We start from the raw sequence: 24,455 nt of genomic DNA on the forward strand, positions 1-24,455 counted from the left end.
TAAATACAAATATCAAATCATTATGTTGTACATCTGAAATTGATGTAATGTTTTATGTCAATTATGTCTCCATAGAAAAAACTAAAACACTGACTATAACAGCATCGATGGTTTTAGATATTTCAGGATACAGCAGAGCAGCTCTCTGGTCAGGGTTATCCCTCAGAAAGTGTTTGAAGTTATAAGTTAGAGTAATGCATTTAGAGAAGGCAATAGCATTTTAAGTAGTCATGAAGTAGAAAAATAATCTTTCCTGCAACGTTTTAGTCAGGCTTTAAATGTCAGTTAACATATGGAGCATACATACAGTGAGAGTTATATAGGAAAACTACGGGTACTCCGGTAGGTCACCCTCCAAAGCTCTAATTTGAATTCTTGTTTTGAGTTTTCATTCTATTCAACCTGTTGAACTGCTATTGAATCCAGAAGACTGTACAAATCTCCATGCTACGTGTAGAGATGAAAGTCTTGTGCTACCCTCTGGTTTCTGTTTGGCTTATCTTTACCCAACATTGCTGATTATCTATTGTAGCCTCTTGTTCATGGAACACATGTATTTATTTAACTGAGATATTTATAGCATCCTAAAATAATAATCATTGTTAAACCTGTGTTGGAGACAGGCTGTTTTGGATTCAAATCCTGCCTCCTATCTTACTCACTATATGGCATTGATAAGGTGGTAGCTCACTTCCCTCAACCTCATTTCCTCACCTTTAAATTGCAGATAATCATGTTACTTATCTCATATGATTATTTTAGTGACACAGGAAGTCATGTGAAGTCAATATTTCATAAGACTTTTCTAAATAATGATAGCTAGAGGTCACACTTATTTTAAAATATGTCATAGCCTCATCCGTGGGAGAATCTTTGCTGAAGAAAATGAGAGAAAAGACTAGATAGATTGATACTGAAGTAACCCAAGGAAACAGCTTGTCCTGATCACTCTACAGTAGAAGCCACACTTCTTAAGCAATGCTGGTGTATTTAGAGCTTACAATCAGCTTTTTTCCTTGCTCTGCTCTTTAAAATAAACTAGTAACCAAAGGTCACCAGATATCTGTGGGAAGTGGCTGATAAGGAAAATAGAGGCAAAGCAAGCAGGAGAAAGCAAACAGGTGGGAAGAAAGGCTAGCTATTAGAAGGAGACTTTAAAAATAAAGTAAATTAGCATTATGCAGAGAATCAGAAATAAGCCAGAGATGCTATAAAAATGATCATTCAGAGAACAAAAAAGAGCTCTTCAAAATTAAAAATATGATAGCAGAGAGGAAAACTGAAACAGAAGGGCTGGAAGTTTAACTGAGGAGATGCCGCAGAAAGTAGAGCAAAAAGACAAGGATGTGAGGACAGAAAGGAAAAGAAAATTAGAGGAACAATCTAGAAGGTCTAAAATCCAAAACAGGAGGTGTTCCAGAAAGAGATATTAAAAAGAGGAAACAATCAATGAATTAATTTTAGAATATTTCCCAGAATTCTAGATTTCCCACAATTTTTAAAATTAAAAGACCCCAATGAATGCCCATTATAATAAATGAAAATAACCCAAAGTCCAAAATTCATGTAAATTCAGCCCACTGGGGACAAAAAGAAGATCCAACCAATTTCCAGAGATTGAAAAATAGGTTTCTCTATGGAAGATCAAGATAGATTTCTCAAAAGCAATACTGAAAGCAAAAGACAATAACAGCAACAACAACAACAAAAAGCCTCCTAAGTTCTCAGAGAAAATGATTTGTAAACTAGAATTTTTCTGTTGAGCCAAAATGTCAATTACTGTGAAGGGCAGAATAAAAACATTTTTATAGACGTCAGCTCTCAAATAATTTACCTCCCTAGCACACTGACAGGAAAGCTACACAAGAATAAAACCCTTGAAAACAAAAGGGTTAAGCTAGAATGATAAAAACAAGAATCAAAAGTTCCAACGAAGTGATGAGACAGACGGAATTCTCAGTCTGAGGAAGGGAAAGCTCCAGAAGACGGTGGTGCAGAACTTGGAGGACAGACTCCAGACTGGAGAGGGTCAGAAGTTCCGGGCAAGGATGTCTTCAAGAAAAAGAGATTGAGAGAATATGCAACGTATTTGTGCATATCACAGAAGATTTCAACAGCTGAGACTGTATCTGTTGGAATTAGTGGTAAATATATAACAAGCTGACCAAATAATAAAACAAGGTATAGAGAATAAAACAGGGTGGAGGAGGGGCACCTGGGTGACTCAATCTGTTAGGCCTCGGACTTCGGCTCAGGTGATGATCTCAAGGTTCGTGGGTTTGAGCCCGACGCTGTGCTGACAGCTAGCTCAGAGCCTGGAGCCTGTTTCAGATTCTGTGTCTCCCTCTGTCACTGACCCTCCCCTGCTCATGCTATCTCTCTCTCTCTCAGAAATAAATAAAACCTAAAAAAATAATTAAAAAAGACAGGGTGGAGGAATGGAAGATAATCATGACCGTCGCATGATTTAGCTATGAATATATTTATACACACACACATAATGTGTATATATATATATGTATATATATATACACACACACACATTGTTACTACTATATATGTGCGCTATATATCTTAATGTATAGTATATATGTATGCATATATATGTGTGATGTATATATATACTTATGAATGAATTTGAATATGAAATAAGAGCTAACCAAATTTGAAATATGAGCTAATCATATTTGAAATATGAAATAAGAGCTAGCCAACATTAAGATATATCTACATCCATGGTGGGATACTGAATTCAGGGGGAAGATGGGGAAAAGATGCTGGCAAAGAGCCAGTTTCTCATCTTCCATACTGAGAAATTAATAGATAGTGAACATTAAGTAGTAAGCTACATATATTAATTAATGACATGGAACTAAATGTCACAATAATCAGGTAAAATAATTGAAAGTAGTTATATCTGGAGAGAGGGAAGTTGAGTAGAGTTGGGACAGGAGGCTGCATCTGTTTTATAAGAAACCTGTAGATTTACTTGGCATTTAAATACTATGTGTTTATATAATTTAATGAAAATAAGTAAATGTTAAATACTATGTATCTATGACATGACTCTTATTGATTAAATGTTCTAGAAAAATGAAGACAAACATTTCCCCAAATAAACAATTTGGGAGAGCTTTTAAACATGGACACATTCACACCCACCCACAGGCATGCAGGCACGCATGCGCAAACACTGAAGTCATCACTGTCACCGAGCAACTATTTTCCAGATGTGAAATAGATTTTTCCCATATAAGTACTACAGCTATTTTTCTAACTTTTATCTGTAGATTTAATCTCACATTCTTGAGAACCCAAACTTGTCAAGTAACTTTCAGTGGAAGGCTAGTCAACAAGAAAGCAGTGACCAATTATCACCTTCTGCCTCTTCCTCTGGAATAAAATCCAAATATACAAATATAGGATATACCTTATTACTAAAACTGTATGCATCCAAAAAGAGATCAAGGTGATAATTGGGTTCATCAAAATTTATACAAGTCTTTGACTAAACAAGAGATCAAAAATGCATTCAAAGGAGATAAGTAATTATGTAAATAGATGATTTCATTATTTAAAAATTCATATATCAAGTATGGACAACTCAGAATCATGTAGCACTGGCCATTGTACCATGAGGACAAAAATCACTTCTCCCAACATTCAGGGATAAAGAAAGAGGGAAGGCATTAAGACAAATGAATTTTCTGGGTATATCCATTAAGTAACATATTAACTTTCTCATGTGGTTCAATCTTAACTTTTCACCATAGCATACAGAAATATATCCTAATGTGGGAGACTGGCTGATCAGTGTAGAGTGTAGTGTTTTGTTTTGTTTTGTTTTTATATAAGTACATTTGATACTCTATTAGAAAAGATAGATCCTTATAGAAAAAGCAGGAAGAGGTGTTGAGAGTACCAGGAAGTGGGATGCAGTCTTAGTAACAGGAACAGAGTGGATCTCACTCTGTATGTGACATCTGAGAAAAGTGAGGTTGTGCATCATGGAGATCCCTGGGAGAGATCATGCCAAGCAGAGTGAAACTTCCATGGAAAGACCTGCTTGAATAATAGCACAGAGAGTCCAGTGAGGTGAAAGGGGTGAGCAGAGGAGACGTAGGGGTGAAGCCAGGTTGGTCGTGGGAGCCATATCTTCTGGATCAAACACCCTAAGGATGTTGGTTTACACTCTGAATGCGATGGGGAGTCACTGCAGAGTTCTGATTAAAGAGGTGACATGATCTGAACTGAGTTTTAAAAGGATCACTCTGGATGGAGAATGGCCTGTTTTGGGGAGGAAAAAAAATCTTTTTTCTCTACCCTACCCTCTTTTGGTGTAGTGGTTGTGGTGCTGCAAATTTTGCTAATGAAAGGCAGATTAAGAGAAGAAAAGCATATAAATTTTACTTGATGTTAATTTTTATGGGACACAGAAAAAAAAGCAAGGATTCGAAGAAGTGGGCAGGGCTTGAGAGCTTATGTACCATTTCTAATAAAGAGCGATACATTGTAGAGACAAGACAAAGGAAAAGCTTTGTGGGGGGCTGCAAACTGTGCAAGGGCGTATATGATAGAGGCAGAGGGAAAGTAAGGGTAGTCTCAGAGTATAGAGCCAACATGGATTTTTTGCTCAACTTCAACAATCTATTAAAATTTAGCATGTTACTCCAGTATACAGATTTGGCTTCAGGTATTCTTGTGAAGATTAATACATCTCAGGAGATGAAGCTTAAGATATATGCCTAGAAGACATTATGATTATTTTATAAACTAAAAGAGTTGGTCTATCCTCAATGCCAAGATATTCCTTGATAAGAAATTAGTTCCTAAGGAAGTTGGAACCAGGACTCCAAGACATTGGAGAAGCACTTATTTGACTGTGGTTCTAATATACTATGTGGGTGTTTCTCAACTCCAGTGTGCTCGCTAATCCCTTGGGCTTTTGGCTTATGCACCGTCTGATATAGCGGGTATGAAATGGGGCCCAAGATTCTATATGTTTAGCAAGTTTCCAAGGATGCTGATGCTACTGGTCTGTGGACCATAGATTGAGTAGCAAGATGATAAATGATACTATAAACCTCTCATTTACAAATTACTAGATTTCATATATTGGCATAAAAGAGAGAAAGCTAATTATAGAGTTTAATAGGTTGCCTATCACATGGTAGGAACTCAATGAACATATTTTGAGTGACTATGGTATCCTTGGACAAGAATGGAGTTGAAGACAAACTCCAGAGACCATATCTTAGTCATATTTAATGAGAGTTAGCCTATTATCCATATATGATTGGTGCAGTTTTACATTTCATCTATACAAATAATGCTTACGAGAAATGTTATTTCAATAGCTGCATTTCTCACATGGTTACAGGAAAGATTAATTGGAATAGTTATAAATTAGATACACCAAATACTGTCTTATAGGGAACATGTACTTTGCAAGATTCCTTCCTTAGGTGTTTCTTTACTGTAGATTTGGCTGTTGCCAGGTTGTTTTTGCTGCTACTGGGTTATTGTGGGCCAAAATTTGTTTTCACTTACATTCACCAAGTCAGACAGTTGCTTGATTTCATATGCAAAGCATATCTTTCTTCAAATCTGTTGTATCTTGTACTTTACTTGTTTATAGTATACTCGTAGAATTAAAGCTATGCATTCCATGCCACAGAGAAATAAAGAAATGATACATTTATGAGGCAATACATGCTCAGTTACTTTGAAAGAGAGTTTCAAGAATTTTGAGCTTATTTCTTCCTATAGAACAGAAGTTTGCAAACTACAGCCTATGGGCCAAATCCAGGCTGCTGCTTGTTTTTATAAATAAAGTTTCACTGGAATACAGACACACTCTTCATTCATATACTTCCAATGGCTATTGTTAGTCTGTAACGGTGGAGTTGAATAGTTGGGGCAGAGATAATATGACCAGCAAGACCTAAAATATTTACTCCCTGATCTTCACTTTAAAGGTATGCTTTTCCCTGCCAATACAACTAAAGATGATACTCTTTCTAATAAATTAATTTGAATAGTTAACAAGCAAGATCATTACTATCTTAACTGTCCTGATTAGAATTAGAATGTAGGATGGTTGAAAATCTTGCATTATTTCATTCTTTGGAAGATGCAGTGACAACAGAGCTCAAGTTCCAGGATGTAATTTATTGGAGGTGAGGCAGATTCTCTCCATTGTATTTATTTTCAACTTAATTTTTCTTTTTTAACCACTCCCCAAAAGTGACAATTTGTTTTTAAGGCATTTTCATTTTTCTATTTGCAGTCAAGAAAAGGGGCATTTTCTCTTCTTCATACTGATTTTTCCCCCTGCAATTCTAAGTAAACCATTTTCCAATTTCTTTTTCTTTTTTAATTTGTAACATAATCACTGCCATCTGTTGCTTGGCTTAGCTGTTCTCTGCTCTTTGTACATATTTGTATATGGGAGTCTGATATTTAATATGTACCAGTGGAGGTAATATACAGTAGGAAAATACATATATATTTATAAAATATCTATATTTACCTAACATATATATGTATAAATTGATTCAGTTTTTTATCTGCCTTGAAGTGCTAACCTTACACTCTTTTTTATGAATGCAAAATCCAAGCTCAACACTATTCTCTATCTATATGATTCATTTTGGAATTACAAAGCCTGGTTAATGATGATGTGGGCTTATTTATTTATTTCAGTTTTTAAAATTGGAAGGAAACAAATATATTTCTTTCCGTTGAGTTATGCTATTTAGTTAGATGAGGAATGAAATTGTCAAACCCATGTTCTGTCAATTCCCTAGAATATTATAATGTCAACATTAATGTAAAAGATGGTTTTCAAGTAAGAAAAAGCAAAATTTCATGGTCTCTGTAAATCATCAGAGTTTGACTTACATGGTGACATCTATCTCTAATTATGTAGCTGCTATAGTAGTATTGGGACTTATTTTTAATAAAATGCATCACTATGCTGCTCATTACTTACCCTCACAAATACTTTGAGTACAACTCTTTTCTATGAAAACCAGTGTTTCTGTATTGATCCTGAATTGGTGGAATGACTGAGAACCAGCAATTTCTTCAGGAACAAAAACCCTGAGGAAATACATGGAAAAAACAAAAGATATTTTTTCTAACTCGCTAGCACAGAGCATTGAAAGGCATTTGGAGACTTATGTGGAGCAAAACAATAGCACTAGATGCCACCAGAGTGTTTGGTGATTGCTTCTATATTGGTTAGTTATGGCTGCCTAGGCTGAAAACTCCCAGATTACAAGGGTTTTAAAAGGATAGAAACTTTTTTCTCATTTAAAATCTAGATGATTCAGGGTGATGTGTTGGTTAGGAGACCTAACAACTTCTTTCTGTTCTATCGTCTAGCTCTTGGATTCCATTCTCAAAGGCAACATATGGCTGGTACTTCAGCCATCAAGTGAACATTCCATGGAGCAGGAAGGAAGGAAGGAAAGTGAACAAAGGACATTTCTCTTCTATATTAAATTGAAGTCTGTTGGAGGGGATCATCAAGAGGATGTAATCATGGGTTGGCTTGGGAACTGGACCCAGACAAGCAGAATCTGCTCACTCCTTTCCCTGTTCCAGAATGCATGTTCTACCAATCATTCCCACAGTGGGAGCCATTTTCAAGGATGCAAAGTTGAGAGTAAGGTGGTGTTGAGACCACCTGGACCATATATGTGACTGAACCGAGGCAAGGCCTCTGTGTAAACTTTGAAGGTTCTAGTGGACAGGCAGAGAGATCTATTTGTCTTGCTGCCACCAGGACAAGACTTATATAAGTTCTTTTGCTTTTTAAACCTGTCACCTACAATCTGGAAGTCTGCCTCTTTTCTTGGTCTGTCCTTGGCACCCCTCTCCCCACCCTTCCACCAAGGGGCCAGTATCAAATTTCTCCCGAGGAAACTCTGGAGGTTTCCAATCAAGGCAGCCCTACAGCTAATGGGTCCTAAGAGAATGGATACAGAATGGGCAACTTGGACCTCACTGAAGAGCCTTTTAGAAAAATAACTTTCCCTCACTGCCTTTGTATGTTTTGAATAATAATATGAATAGGAGAGGGAGAGGGACAAAATTGTAGAACTTAACTCTATTTTAATTAGGAAGTGGATTACTACCTCACGCCAGTCAATAGGCCAAAAGATTTTTTTTCAAAGTGTAAATCTATTAATTGTGTTCAAAAGCTCAAGAATTAAAAGACATTTCCTTTAAATTCTGTCGAGATATCACTAGAGACTCAAAGCCTGGTGGTTATATTTGAAGTAAGAGAGGATTACGGGTGTGCTGACGTTTATTTTTATAGAACAGTGCAGATACATGTCTGGAAGATAAACTGACTTCTTGAAGATTGTATCTTGATACTCCGGAGGCTCTGGAGATGGTAGGAGGGAAGTAGGGTGAGGTGAAGAGGTCTCTCTTCAATGCTTCCTATTTGTCCTGAGGCATTACTTCTGCCTGCCGTCCTCACTCTCTAACGCTTGTATTTTCTGTGATAGCCAGATTCTGCTGAGAGTGTCTCTCTTTAAACATTTTTGGAGCTGTACTTCCAAATTCTTTTTTTTTTTTTTTTCCAAAATGGCGTTTAAGGCGATCAGCCAGCTTTCAGTGAAAGCTTTTGCTTTACATGGAGGATAAAATGGAGCTTAAGTGAACATCAGGTCGTTTTTCTTGTTTTTCCAAAAGAAAAAAAATCCCACCATTTTTATAACATAACTAAATCAATCTGAAAGCTTTTTACTTTTGTGCAATAGAATGTAGACAAAATGCATTGTGCTATTAAGAAAGGGTTCAAATAAGAGCCTTGAGGGAAGAAAAAGTATAGGTTTTTTTTTTCCCCATGTGCTAGTGGTAATTTTAAGTTTCTTCTTTTGAGTCTCTGCCTATCACAGTGCTTAACTTGATAACAGATCTCACTGAGTCAAAACTTGGCAAATTTCATCATGATGCATGTTCTTATTTACCATCTAAGATATATAAACTTTATATTGATGTGAAATGTAAAGATGATACTAATGATACTAATGATATTTACGTCTCAGCTTACATACTCTGAAAGTGTATTTTTTGTTCACATAACTGTACTGGGCAGGTGATCAGGGTGACCTTCATCTTGCAGTCATCCAGAGACCCAGGCTAACAGAGGCTCTGCCTTCCTTAACGCATGACTCCCAAGGTTACCTTGGAGGTCATCTTCATCCCAGGCAGCCAGGCATGGAAAGAGTATAGCGCAGCACACATGGAGGGTTTTATGTGCCAAAGACTATCTAATGTAACCCAGATGTAGTTATTATAGACCTCGATCTGGAAAGTTTTTCTTCATACCTCTCTGTTATTTCAAAAAAGGTAGAGTTAGAGGAATCTGATGGTTACATGCAATTAGAACTCATTTGTTCATAGTGGAAAAGAATTGTTGAATTCTAGAAAGTTAGAGATAAAAATGGATATGATTAAAGTTTATAGAATCCATGCAGGGAAAAAGAAGTTGACTACATCACAGAACACAGAATTAGGATGTTATCTTTGAATACTGCATATAAAAGGTTATTCAAAGGAACATAAAGGCAGTAGAGTACAATATGGGAAGAGTTATAAATGTATTAACTACCACTGATTAGCACTATGTGACAGAGGCTTACATGCATGATTTCATTTGATTTTCACAATAAGGCTTCATGATAGCATAGTGTGGTGATTCAGTGTACTGGCCCTAGGGCCAAATCATCTGGATTTGAATTCTGGTTCTTCCAACTTACTAGCTGAAAAATCTTAGACAACCATTTAACCCTTGTCTGACTCAGTTCCCTCCATTATAAAATGGATATAATAATAGTAGCCCAGTTCATGGGGTTCTTGTGAAGATTAATGCATTAAAAGTATAAAGCCCTTAGAACAGTGCCTGGTACATAATAAGTTTCCATTATCAGTAGTGGCTCATTGACATCTTAGGCTATTGGATGTCAGTTGGGTAAGAGACTTTCCTAATGTCACACAGCTAGCCATTAGTAGGACTGACTGCCAGAAAGTATGTGTTTTCAAATTAAAACACCTGTTCTTCCCACTATGGCAGGCCTTAAGTGAATTATGAACTGATAAAAGACTGGGCTACACACCACAGTTTCCTAGGGGAATTGGGAATATTTATATCATATTGTGGCTAAACACAGGGAGAAAGCTCTCAGGACTGAATTGCAGGCTCTAGAAGAGACTAGCATGGTAGTTTAGAGTCAGTTTCTAAAGTCAGTATTCTTTGGTCTCAGTCTCAGTTCTAAGTTGTGTGACCTTGAGCAGGTTAATTCAACTCTCCAAGTCTCAATTTTATAATTAGTAAAATGGGGGATAGTAATATTTTCCACCAGATCAGTTGAGAGTAACAGTATAGCTTAAGCAGTAAAGATACTTATTACCTCGCTTATCAGGAAGTCTAGAAATGGTTCAAAAGGTTAATAGTCTCATGAAGAACCAAGGATCTTTTCATATTTCTATTTGGCTATTTTCTTTACACAGTAATACACTGCAAGAGAGAGGGTTGGGGAAGAGAAATGTTTCCTTAATATTTAAAAAACATTGAAATCTTTTTAACATGTATTTATTTTTGAGAGACATAGAGAGCACAAGTGAGGGAGGGGAAGAGAGAGAGAGGGAGACACAGAATTTGGAGCAGGCTTTAGGCTCTGAGCTGTCAGCACAGAGCCCAAGGTGAGGCTTGAACTCACAAACTGCGAGATCATGACCTGAACCGAAGTTGGACGCTTAGCCAACTGAGCCAGCCAGGCACCCCTAACATTTTTAATTCATCAGACAGATTTGGGTCTCTCAGCTACCTCCTAAACCAATCAAGGACAAAGGAGAAAAGGATTCTATAACTTGTGTAGACCAATAGACCCATAATAATTCATTCCCTGGGAGGAGGGAGAAGCCACCTTCCTTAAGCATCTGAATCAAGTCAGTGTTTGCTTACAAAAAAAAAAAGCAGGTGGGAGGGTACTATTTTTTTTTAATTTTTTAATGTTTTATTTATTTCTGAGAGAGAGAGAGAGAGACAGCGTGAGCAAGGGAGAGGCAGAGAGAGAGGGAGACACAGAATCAGAAGCAGGCTCCAGGCTCTGAGCTGTCAGCACAGAGCCTGATGCGGGGCTTGAACCCACAAACCGTGAGATCATGACCTGAGCTGAAGTCAGACACTTAACCGACTGAGCCACCCAGGCGCCCCAGGAGGGTACAATTGAATAGTGAGTGTTATGTTATTGAGTGCCTGGGAAGTGCTTAGCTTAGTGCTCTGGCCTATAGTGAGTACTGAGAAAAGGTTAGTTTTGCCAACTCCCTGAGGCTAATATTCTGGAGAGCANCCTCCTCCATGCCCATCCCCCCCTCCCCCCCACATCCATCAGTCCTCAGTTTTTGTCAGCATTCAAGAGTCTCTCATGGTTTGCCTCTGGAGAGCAATTCTGGGCTCTTACAAAACAAACAAACAAACAAACAAAACCAACCCAGAACTTTCTATTGTTTTAAAAGCAGAACAGAAGGCTGACCTTAATGGGTCATAGGCCTGGCTCACACAATGTTGGATGTCCTTACAGGTCCCTTTGCATGGCAACACCCCCCACACTTTAAAAGTATTTCTGCTTTGTATCCTTTCCCAGAGGTGTGGAAAATGCGGGCGTTGAACCAACCTGTCTCAAGTCTCATCCTACCTGTTGAAAGGATTTATCCCACAGCCCTCCTGGCTCAAACAGCATCTCTTGCTGGCAGAGGGAGCTCTGGGAGACTATGTTTGTCTTGAAGACACACACTGTTCAGAATTCTACAACTTTTTCTCCTTATTATATTCACATTCACATCAACAGCTGGGAAGAAACCAGAATACCAGATGAATGACTCCACCATTTTGCTACCATACTGGTATGTAAAAAAATAACCCTCTGGCTCAGTAAGATTCAACAATGAGCGTCTATTGTTATGTTCAGAAGTCTTCAGGTTGGCTGGCTTCTGGCAAAAATCTAAGATGAGTTCTGTTCCTCAAAGCTGGAGATTAGGCCTTGGTCTGTCCCCTTATGGGTCCCCAAGATGTTACTCTCATGACCATGACAAGAGACCCAAGACGGCAAACCCAAGCTCACAAGCATATTTCAAGCTTTTGTTCCTATCAGCTCCCCTAACATACCATTGGCCAAAGCAAGTCTTACAGTCTAACATCAATGGGGTGGACAAATCACAGGCATCTAGTTGAAAATGGCAAGGTCACATGGCAAAATGTGCGGATACACAAAGGGGCAAGGAAAAGAGAACGATGAAGACACCACAAAGAAGCTCTGTCTACTTTCTCATTTGACTGGAGCCCATCTCTAATCCTCCAAATTCCTCTTTGTTGGGAGGGGCACACCTCTCATCTCACCTGTCTTGCCCTCCTAAACCACTTTGGTGGGTAAAATCTATTTGATGAATAATCCATCCAGTAGACAATGGAGAGATTGCAAGGGGAAAGAAAAGAGAGAAAAGAAAAAGAGAGACTAGGAAAGAGAAAAGAACCAGTCTGTTGGGATCCATTGCAAGGATAATTGTGACGGCCAGAAACCCTAGAAGCAGACTCTTGCTGCAGTCTTGTGAGAATGTGACTGGTGCCTTCCGAAAGGCTACTGGCAAGCAGGGCTTCTGGATTAGATAGAAGGGCTATGAAGAGGATGGTCAGGTTTTAGTTTAGGGATGTGTGACCATATGAAACAAGTCAGTCTTTATAGAGTGGCTTCCAAGGACAAGGCAAGTGCCCTCACCCCCCCGCCCCAAGAGCAAGACCTGACTCCTGGATAATCACCAGGTTATCCATGGTAATTATTATAGTGCCTGATATATAGCTGGTGATCAATACGTATTTTTTGAGTGAACTGAACTATTTAATAAGCAAATTTCCCCACTGCATTTTTGCTAATGTTTTGATTTAGTTTATAAACACTGGGCCTGGGAAAGCCATAGGGGTCGAGGACAGTGAGGACAAATGTTTAAGAGAAAAGAATGTTCTCTCATTCTTTCTTTGTTCAACACCCCCAAAGGTCCTCTTCCCTGTCAATCCCTGTTTATTCCTGTTCACAGGCAAATGATGACCTGCTTTCCATCAATATCGGCTAGTTTGCCTAGTCCAGAATTCCTCGAATAGAATCATGCAGCAGAACATCCAGTTTCTGTCAGTAGGTTTTTAAAGCTTGTATCATTCATCCTTATGGGGCATGCCCAGTCCTTTTCATTGCTGAATAGTATTCCATTGTTTGGGCATACGACCATTTATTTACCTACTAACCTGTTGATTGACATATGCAGCTTCCAGTATGGGCTATTATGAAGGAAGCCATGAACACTGTTAACAGAAGTCTATGTGAGCACGTTTTCATTTCTCTTGGGAAGGTCCTGAGTTTTATGATAAGTAAATGTTTAATTTTTTATAAGAAACTGCTGCAAAATGGCTTTACCATTTTATACTCTCTCCAGCAATGGATGGGAGTTCCAGTTGCTCTGTATCAAACAATGGTATTATCAATCTTAATTTTTTACCCATTCTGGTGGGGGTACTCCCCCCTCCTCTTTTACGAAATGAGAAATGTTTGCTGAATGGTGAAGACAAACATTCTTAGACCTATGTCACGGGTCTGTTATCCGTAAGATACCTCTTTTTCCATTGTCTCTCCTCTCTCTTCCTGTGTCTGTCTGTCTGTCTGTCTCTCTCTCTCTTTCACACACACACAAACACACCACGAGGAGAGGAGAGGGAGCCTTCTGTCTCAGAAGAGGAGAGGAAGCTTTCTGTCTCCGTGAGAAACAAAACCATTGTTTCTCTCCGGATGGGCTTTCTTTTCCATAAGCACAACTTAACCGTAGCGCCCCCGCCGCCGCTTCCAAGGCCAGGACGCTGCAAACTCAGGCGCCGCAAGGTTTCCCCAAAGAGCACTCATGCCGAGCCTCTCAACTGCTCTCTTATCTACTAATAAATAATAATTGTCTTTGCAAAGAGCTGGGTTGTGGCCGTCGCTGGAGAGCTCCCGCTAGGGGCTGCCTCCCGGATCCCTCCCGACCGCTCCCTTTCCCCACCCAATTTGGATCGGAAGGCACTCCAGGCTCCCGCCCAAGTGGGTGGAAAGCCCTAGGGGACGCGCGGCTCTCGGGCACCCCGGGCACCCCGGGCACCCCTGCAACCCCGGCATGGGGCATGCTCAGAGGGCGCGCGGGCGGCGCAGGCGTTGGCTGCAGTGGGGCCCGGGAGCCGGGAGGTGCCGCTGCGTCCCCGCTTCCCGGCGTCTGACCCAGCGCGCAAAGTTGGGCTGGAAGCCGCCGGGNGAGGGAGGAGGGGAAGGAGCGGGGAGGGGGGGCGCGCGGAGCGTGTGTCACTCGCGCTCTCCCTCTGTGTATAGAGGATGTGCTGAATGGTGCGCTTGGAGGCGGCGGCGGCGGAGGAGCAGTACCCAGCAGAGGGGGGNTCTTGGGGGCCTGCGGAGCAGGAGGGGCAGGGTTTGCCAGGCAACGGTCCTGAGAGTTTGCAAAGTGTGAACTTGGGACCAGCTGGAGAGCGCTGGGGTGTGACCAGGCGCACCCCTCTCCACCCGCAGACGCACCCCGTATTACCTCTTTTGCCCCCTTTCAAGAAGGAACAACCCCAAAGAACGAACCTGTTCGGTGACTGTTAACCCTCTTGGCGCTTTTATGGGAGCCCACGCGGCAGAGGAGACAGCGGTCCAGCCGACAGGTGGTCGCTGATGCCAAACTTCAGCGCCTGGCTCCAGAGTGAGGGGCCTTGAGAAGGGCCGGGCAAGACACTCCTGAGGAGGACTAGAAGGCAAAAGTGGGGGACACTGAGGGGTCCAGGAGTGCTCAGCCGGCCTGCGGGCAAATGGGGAGGGCTAGTTGTTGAGAACTGAGCTGGCTGGAGTCTTCAGCTTGAAACAGAACCGGCAAGGCATTCCCCACAATTTATTACATCTTTTGCCAAGTGGGGCAGAGCTTAGCCCAGACCTGGATCTCAAGAGCCCTGGACCTAGGATTCCAGGTGACCCCCGCGCCCCCACCCGTTATATTCAAACACTGAAATTAATAATCTTGCTGAAAACATGGGACTCTTCAGAGGGAGGACAAGGACATTATCGTATCAATTTATATGTCCTGGGTGTAATTCAAAAGGTTTGACAAGAACAACCCACCGGGATAAAGCTGAGCTGCCAGGATCTAAGGAAATTTAGGTCCAAATGACGAAGTCGTCTCTTAACCAGGAGGAATGATAGGAGAATAAGGTGTTCATCTTGCTGAAAAGATTTTCCACCTAGTAAATTATAGCCTGTTATCCTCCAGGGTATTTTTCTTTAATCTTCTTAAGCCATTTTCCAGTGTCTGAAAAACAATTTAAATATTCCAGGTACCGAATCCAATTACTTAGCTGAGTGAGTCTGTGTCTATATTTTGTCCAATTGGAAGTGCAAACGGAACTCGGGAGTATGAGCCATAGCTTCCTTGAAAGCTAATGGCAATTATTAGATGCTGTAGGCAAAGATAGAAACATACATCCTTTTACTGAAGACTTACACTTTTCTTCTTCTGTCCCAGTGTAATGACCGGATGTTTTTGTAAATGGAATAGAATCTACACAATAAATTCGGACACAGATGAACCGCTTTGTTACAACAACAACAACCAAAGATAATGCAGTTCAGCCACAAATAACCATCTTGCCCATCTTGAGGTCTCGAAGAGAGAGCTGAGGTGATAAGAGAGTAAAGGGCAGAAGGGAGAAAGACTTTACAGAATAAAAAAGGGTATTCCAGCATAAACTCTGGATTTATTCACAGTGATACTTTTAAACGGTGCTCCAGAATATATTATTTGGAAGGAAATAGCCAACATAGCTTTGAAAATGGAGATCTCCTGTGGAACAAGTTTTGAACATCCCAGTAGATGGTTTTTATTGTGTGTATTTATGGCGTGTGTATTTCCTCCTTACCTGCTCATGCCAGACCCTACACTAGATCCTGGGGTGGTGATGAATGTAGACAGAATCTCTGTTGTTACAGGCCTTACCTGCTAGGTGGAGGAGACAGAAAATTATCAAGAACACCAGTGACTTAGGGGTTAGAAGTGATGCAGTGAGAGTAATGGAGAGGCCACCAGTCAGACACCACCTGAAGAAGGCGAGAAGCAGTCTCCCTGAGCACCGCAACAGTGAATTTCTTGGAAAGCCTAACTTCAGTGCAGACACTGAAGGGAGGGCCTGTGGAATCTCAGGTCTTCTATAGGAAGGAACCCGGATTGCACCAAGCATCGCTTACCTGGAATGTGGTGAACTCTCCTGCGAGTTTCTTGGCTCTCTGTCTCCACAGTGATCCGTGGACTGGGAAGGGGGCAGACTTTCTTAGGTCACCCGTATCTCCTCAGGCATCACCCTTCTGCTCTTCCCAGTTCATATTTGTCCTTCCAAAATCAAGCCAGTTTAGCTGATCTGGCTAATTATATTGCATTCTACTGATGCTGTGTGCTGAGGACACAGACAACTAGATCTTCAATCTAAAGGCTTGAGTTTACCTGCTGGTTCTCTTGCCAGGCAGTTGTTTAACTTTAGGTTAATCACTTAACCTTTCTGAATCTTTGTTACCTCTTGTGCAAGACTATGAGAATGCCACATTTTTTTTTTTTTTTTTTACCTGCTTCACCCAAGATAGTTGGGAGTAGCCAGTAGGATAAAGCAGTGCTTCTCACACTTGAGTGCGTGTCAGAAACATCTTGGCAACACTTATATTGCTTGGTCTCACCCTCCGTTTCCGATTCAGAAGGTCTGAGGTAGAGCCTGAGAATGCGTTTCTCGGAGTGTTGCTGTGGCCACTGATCTGGGGAACCACACTTTGAAATCACTGAGATAAGATGTGTGAAGTAACTTAAAAAGTATGGTAGACAGCTACCTTGATCTTGTCAGCCTGTGGACATGATTGCACGTTTGTGATTTTAATTTGATCTCTCTGTTTGCATGTTGAGAAATTCATCCAACTGGTACTTTTCTATCTAAGAAGCAGAAAGACCTCATTGACAAAATCATGGGCAATCTTTTTAGATCTTACGGCATATTTTACAAAGTGTCTCTGGTGTCTAGGCTGGCTTAACTTGCATTCATACGTGCTATTTGAATTTCTTATATGCAGTGAAAAACTTTCAACGTTGTCACCTGGTTCTAGTGGGATTAATAGAAGGGGAAGGGAAGAGAGATGATTTTTGAGAGGCTGACGTGTCTGTCTTTGAGGAGGGGTTGTGTTTTCCCTTTTGGCTTTGACTTTGGGAAATACCCTCTGCCTCCTGCCCCAGGGGGGCATCTCCATCAATTTGTTTAAAGGACAATTAAATGCTGGAATTAAATTTTAAATCTCTCAAATATTGGATCTCACTTAAAAGCTGGTTTTTAAGAAGAAGGATGGGCAAACTCATAAAATACATTCTCAGTAGCCTGTTAGAAAGCATAATAATACATTTGAAATGATGCCTATGGGGCTGTTTAAAATTGTGGAGAGATTATCTCTTGTTGTGAGTGGTTAAAACACCATAATCACTTATCCTGTTTTTCTGACCACCATATGGAATGGAAGATGTCACCTAGAGGGTTAAGTGCCCTGCATAATCTGTTGGCTACCTGCCAACATCCTGGCTGTGGCTGCTTTAAGAATGGTAGTCAAGAGCTTGACATAGGCACTAACCAATCACAACAGACCGTCGTGGGCAATATAGGTGAGGCAGGGTCCTGGAGCATACCCTATTGCACCAGGACCATTGGCCTTTATTTTGCCTGATCACGAGGAGGGCTGCCGAGTCCCCAGGGTCTGTGGAGCATATAGAATTATTTCAGTGTTTGAATAGCTAGTAATAGCGTGCACAGTCAGAACATCAAGGCCAAACCTTGTCCTCCAGTAGTTGGTCAGCAGATACGGGACTGACCTATCGTAGTTATCTGTTTTACCAGTGATATCAAAGGATGCAACTTTATCCTTGCTTTTATTTTCCATTTGTATGTTATCAGCCCCTGCAGTGGAGGTGGGTGTAAAGGACTGTGGACATTGTGGGAGAGTTCTGGTGAGATGGACAGTGCGGGGGGGGGGCTTCTTTCTGCATCTGAGGTAGGGAGCTTGGGAGACTATATGAGTCTGGGCCCTCTCTCTCCTGGTGTTTGGCTTTGCTCTGTATTGGAAAGTATGTGGAGGAAAAGAGGAAGGATAAAAGCCATAAAGTTGGCTCCCGCACGCCCCTTCCTGGCCCCTGGTTTGTCTCTGTTTAAGCTCCCAGAGCTTTGTCTCTTTGTCTACAACCTCTAGGACATGGACGGAGTCTCATTTTTTGTTCTTTCTTTTTCTCTACTCTCCCCCTCAAGTTCCAATCTCACTGTAAGTTACTTAACACCTCAGTTTCCTCATCTGTAATGTGAGGATGGTAATATTTCCTGCTGCACAGAACAGCTGTTAAGGTTAAGTGATCAAAGGCATATGCATTGTTTTGTATAGTGCCTGACACACAGGAACCCTTAATAAAACACGGTTTTTAAAAATGATTTTTCCCCCAATAGTTAGAGGGTCATGAATTTTTCCATAGTGGCCAGTATATGTTAGATGACTCCTTTATTCTACAAGTGGGAAGATCCGTACCTTCCTTTGATGCCCTTTACTGTGTGCTTCGATTTTAATATTTTATAATTGGAAAAAAAAACAGTTTTTTACCTTTTTAAAAAAAATTCTGGTGTTTCAGAGAAAGTGAATCAATATAAAAAGCAGGAGACCTTTTCTGTAAAGGAAGTCAGGTTACAAAGTATCCAAAAGTTTTATTTCCACTTAAATTAATAAAAAATACCTTATATATATATTCTGCCTGGAAGGAGGAAGCAGTTAAGCAGAACTCTTGTAATGTAGCAAGAAAATATATATATATATTTAAAATAAATATATATATTTAAAATAAATACATATTTAAAATAAATAAATATATATTTAAAATAAATATATATAAAACTAATCTTTGCACTTTCTGTCTCAAAAGCATAATCTAGCTCAAAAGTTGTAATTTCAACTGGCTAAGTTGTTTGAGAAGAAGGCTGAGGAAGCTCAAAAGTTTGGATTTGTATTAATGTCCCATGGATTTGAACCAAGTAGCACCCTCTCCCTCTCCACCATTGTCCTGCTCCCAAACAAAACCTCCGCAGTTAAAACAGGTAGTCATCATAAGTAATAACAATATAATAGACATGCTAGTATATTGCACATATATCCCAGCACCCTACACAAAAGCTTGGTTAGAATATTTGCATTATGTAGAATCTGCAGTTATAGTTTCCAAAATGATGGCAGCAGAATGATGGAGGGCACTGGCCAGATTAATGAGGGGGTAGAGAGGAATGGCTTTTGAGATGGGCATTCAACAGCACTCACTCTGGAAAGGTTAAGGGAAATAGAGAAGAAACAGCTCTGGCCGGTAGGTGGTGGATCCGGATGGGGCCCCCACAGAGGGAGAGGCAGCTTTTAGACTGAAAAGCTGGCAGGTGCTCTCTAAAAGGCCACATATGTATCCCAGGATATGTCCATTTTTAATGTCCAAAGAGCGTTTGTGAATTTCTCACTGACACTAATTACTCTAAACCTAAAAGTATTAACTTTCTCAAATCTAGCCCAATAAATCTACTTTAAGCTTTTTATCAGAGTGTAACATGCATACCATAAAACAGAAAAATCTTCAGTCCAGCTGGATCTGTTTTCACAAAATAAACACTACCCAGTACGCAGCACCAGATCAAGAACAGCACTGTCCTCTCCAGGTGGTACCTTCTAGTCCCTACACTTCCTCCCAGGGGTAACAATCAGCCTGGTTGGTTTTTGCCTGTTTTTGATCTAAAAAATGATTTTTTAATTTTCAGTGAAAACAAAACAAACCCTCTTCAGCCTTAAGCATTTTTTTTTATTACTGCGGAATGAACTCTCTTGAATAATAACAACAAAAGTGACTTACCTTCTGTTTAGATGGCACTTGAGTAGGTCCTTATCTGTCCTAAGGTGAAGTCTGGGAAGTGGAGCAGGTGTAAATGCCCCAAAGGAAGAAACGGTTAAACAAAACTCTGTTAATTTAGCAAGGAAATGCAACGCCTACAGGCTGTTATTGGCATAGGAAAGCAGACCATGGAGTACTGTTTGTGGAATCTATCCTTCTCTTCTAGATTTTTTTCTCTTATCTTGCCTGACTTTGATATTCCTACCTGTGGTGCATTAGGATAATTTGCTCTGGCTATTAGCATATCTCGAATACTTCCCTTGAAAGTTCAGCCTATCAATAAATAGCTTCAAATTATATTTACCTGCAATGGTGTTTAAATGGGACAGGAACATTTTCCTTTTTTATGTCGAACTTGGTGACCTGTGGTTAAACATTTCTCTATCAGGATTGTTTCTTGTTATCATGAACAAGAAGTGCCAGCAAAATGGAATAGGATTGATTGCAAATTGTTGACTAATGCTATAGGTCTCACCTAAATAACACATCCTTGATGACTGAAAATGTTGCTTTTCTTGTTACCCAAGCTAATATTAGGTTCATGCAGCCTTTTCAGATCATGTCATAAATTCCATCTGCTCACATTTCATAATGCTTCCCTTTCTCCGTCTGTGCAATGTCTGATTCCCCACTCTAAGCCATGTGTCCCTGTGCATCAGCAGGAAAAGGAACTGGAGGTATATTTCTTTTTTAAGGTTTTTATTATTTTAGAGAGAGAGAGAGAAAGAGCTGGGGAGAAAGGCAGAGGGTGAGAGAGAGAATCCTAAGCAGACTCCAGGCTCAGTGCGGAGGTCAGGGTTCACGACCTGAGCTGAAATCGAGTCAGAAGCTCCACCTATTGAGCCACTCAGGTGCCCCTGGAGACATGTTTCTAAGATCAGTTACATACGAGTTCCTAAGGACGCCATCAATTTCTGTAAAAAACTAACTGAAATATCACGAAAAGAACACTAGATTCTTTACAAGTTCTTCTGATACCCCTCTGATCTGATGCTTGATTTTATTATCTTCTTCACATATTAATTTCAACTTTGGGAAATCTTAACTTTAATTTCTATTCTGAACAAATACTTGGGTATATGTCTTCACTGATGTTCACTAAATCTGTACATTTGTCAAGAAACTAGATTATTGTAAATGGAGAAACAGACTATTATATAAAATAAGAAGACGCTTAGTATTAAAACAGAATAAAAGCATCCTATATCTGCTTTTTCAGTTCATGTTATTTGCTTCATATTTTGTTTCTTTTATTGCATTAAAGTTTTTTGAGCAAGTTCAGGGAAAATGGATTAGTTTGCAAAGAGAAATACTTTTATCTGAATAAGTCATGGTGGATATCAGTCTATAACATTGATATTTAAAAATTAAGAGATTTTTTTTCCTGTTAAAAATCAAATTTTGTTTAACACTTGTTTATAAATTAAGGGAAAGTTAATTTGATTCATTTTATAGAAGAGGCCATATTGACTCAAAAAAGAGATGGAAGACCACAGAACAAGTCAGTGAGTGGGCTCATAGACTAAAATAAATAAATAAATAAATAAAGATGCTAACCATGATGCATTCTCAGGTGATCTGCCTCAGATGTGGTTCAGTCTCACTTAGCATCAATTTTCACATCCTCTTAGTGGATTTTTTAAAAATGCAGAATCTGGAAATCCAAAGCTACATTTACTGTGTGGAAACGTCTAATATTCTGCCTGTAGTTTAAGTTCCAGCAGTATGAGAAGCACTCATATGAGATTTGGAGGGCAGAGATGTGAAAGAGACCACCTTTCTGCATTCTTGGGGTTGTTTCCATAGGTATGTGAGCTGTTGAAGGAAGAAGCATTACCTTCTGTACCTGTTCTTCAGTGGCTTATGTCCAGGGCCTTGGCTATAATGAGATGCTTGCTGTTCTCAGATTACTTGTCCTTTGCCTTCAGCTAAGCTGTTAGGTTTTTGATTCCAGGAGTTCCTTCCTGATTCTTACCTTTCTGAAAATGCTGACGTCAATAGGTCTTCTCAAGGGTCAGTGCTGTGGTGTTCTGGGGTCACTTGTGGAGGTCCAACCTGAAGCCCACTTCACCAATCCTTGTAATTCTGTCAAATTACCTGTTAATAAATCCTTTTATATTCAAAATTTACAGAGAGGTTTCTCTTTCCTTCACTAACCCCTACCTGATTTGTCTTTTATGGTTCGAGGATTTCATGATTTTTAGTCCTTATGTGCATAAATATCTATATCCCATGTAGTTTGCTCCTTCAATATTATATTTGAATAAAATGGAGTTTTGCTATCATGCTGCCTTTGGAGTTCAATATCAAGAGTGAGTCCTTCTCAATGTGAGTGGGAAAAGCGAAACCTATATTGTCAATACAGAACTGATGCTCTTACAGGACCAATTAAGGTTGAGTGTGTACTAAATTGCAGTTCAATATTGGTTGAAAATTATGATGCTTAATGTATTTACATCCCATCTTCTGAATGTTACCAGTGGCTTCTGTTTTCTAAAAAAAAGATGCTCACATAAGTACCCAGGTATTGTTGTGAATATATTCCTTAAAGAAATTCAGATGTGTTGGAAGTGACAGATCAAGACTGATAGTTGTGAAAACATTATCTTTATTATGGTAATGATTCACAATGACTTCCTCCCTTCCCCACTCTTCATTTAATTACTGGGGCCACCTACACTCTCCCACCTTCCCTCTGGTCCCTGGGGAAGCACACCTTCTCTGTGTTTTGGAGTCCATGTTGCCCAGTTTCTCTGGATGCTGACTTTATTATTAGTTCCCCTTTGATAATATCTGTGAACATTTTCCCTCTGCCAAAGCTCTTTTAAGAACATATCAATATATGCCTTTAAGTCACAGAAATTCCAACGTAGACTCCGGCACAATGTTCTCCAGACTTCCACATGTAGTTTTCATCCCCTCTGATTTCTCTTCTCTCGTCACAACAAAATCCCCCAAAGTCTTTTTCTGCCTTTACCACTGCTTTGAAATTTCTCTTGTCAAGGCTAATACTGGCAACTTTCGAGGTGTCAACCCCCAACTGATACTTTTCAGGATTTACCTTGCTTCTTTTCCATCTGCCCGTTCAGTATTCATAATGAACATAAGTATTGATGCCTCTTATAAGCTAGACATCTTGACATCTTGTCAGTGTTGCAGAGTTCTGATGATAAATGGTTTGGTTCCTGCCCTCATGGACTTTGTATTTTATTAGGGGAGAGGGATGCTAATGAAATAGAAGTATAAGTATTTCATTAGAATGGTGGTCAGTGCTATAGAAAAAGGTACAGAAGTACATGTGAGCATAAGAAATGTGGACGGTTTCCCTGAAGGCATTCTATTTATGGAAAGCCCTGGGTTATAAGTAGGACTTAGGCCAACAAGAGGAAGGTGGTGTGTGTCAGGCCAAGGGAACAGCACATGGGGCATTCCAAGGATCAAAGGATGTCCTCTGAAGGACATAGCAAAATAAGCAGGTTGGGAGCTTGTCGCTCAGGTAATGCTGGCAGGATGGCCAGTGGCCTGCTTAGGCCATGGCAAGATTTTATCATAAAGTCAATGGGAAGCCATTAAAGCTGTGTTTTTCAACTCAGTGCTATTGACATTTGAGGCTAGGTAATTCTTTCCTGTAGGGGGCTAGCCTGTGCTTTGTAGGATGTTTTCCACTATTCCTGGCCTCTACCCACTAGATGTCAGTAGCAAAAGCCCCAGGGTGACAAACAAAATTATCTCTGGACATTGCAAAATGGCCCTAGTCCTGAACCGCTGATACACATTCAAACCACTGATTTCAATCTTAGCCGATTTAAAAAAGTACCAAATTGCTGCATGTGCTAGGGCACGTGCACGTGCGTGCACACGCGCCACATGCATAGGTGGCCAGTAAGCACATGAGAAGATGTTCAACATCATTAGTCATTAGTCATAGGGAAATGCAAATTGAAACCATGGTGAGTTGCCACTTTATACCCACCAGAGCTATATCTTACTAAAATGGTCAGTTTCTTTATCTGGTGTCCCCACTAAGCAGTGAGCACCTTGGATGATTGGGAATCTGGGTTCTTGTTCGAAGCTGTACTACAGTGTCTTAAGTTCACTTGTGTGATATTTGAAGAAATATGCTTCCAACCTTACCCTGTATTGTGTTAAGAGACATTTTTATACCTATCAGTGAAATGCAAATACTGAAATGGTGCTTCTCTCTATTGTTTTGCATCTTCTTTTCTGGACCCTGTTACCTCCTTTGCTTTCCTTTATTTGGGGGAAATTTTACACTGGATGGACCCCTAGAAGAAAATTCTCATCAATGCTGGCACATGTACATGTTTTACCTCCCTGATCCTAAGTCAGCACCTTAGCATTTCTATTGTTTTATTTTTACTTGTTGTTTGCAT

General features: G+C 40.1%; 1 protein-coding gene across 1 annotated transcript in view; it reads left to right on the plus strand.

The window, feature by feature from the left end:
* Nucleotides 1-17,624: 17,624 nt before the first annotated feature.
* PLCB1 (phospholipase C beta 1) overlaps nucleotides 17,625-24,455 on the plus strand; it is a 686,139-nt gene continuing 679,308 nt past the window's right edge. The window contains exons 1-2 of the mRNA XM_077749126.1: nucleotides 17,625-17,763; nucleotides 18,053-18,105. Coding sequence (XP_077605252.1) covers nucleotides 17,625-17,763; nucleotides 18,053-18,105 — 192 coding nt within the window. The remainder of the gene's footprint in view (nucleotides 17,764-18,052; nucleotides 18,106-24,455) is intronic.

The sequence above is a fragment of the Crocuta crocuta genome, unplaced genomic scaffold (genome assembly GCF_008692635.1).
Source record: "Crocuta crocuta isolate KB4526 unplaced genomic scaffold, BGI_CrCroc_1.0 scaffold407, whole genome shotgun sequence".
Classification (NCBI taxonomy): domain Eukaryota; kingdom Metazoa; phylum Chordata; class Mammalia; order Carnivora; family Hyaenidae; genus Crocuta; species Crocuta crocuta.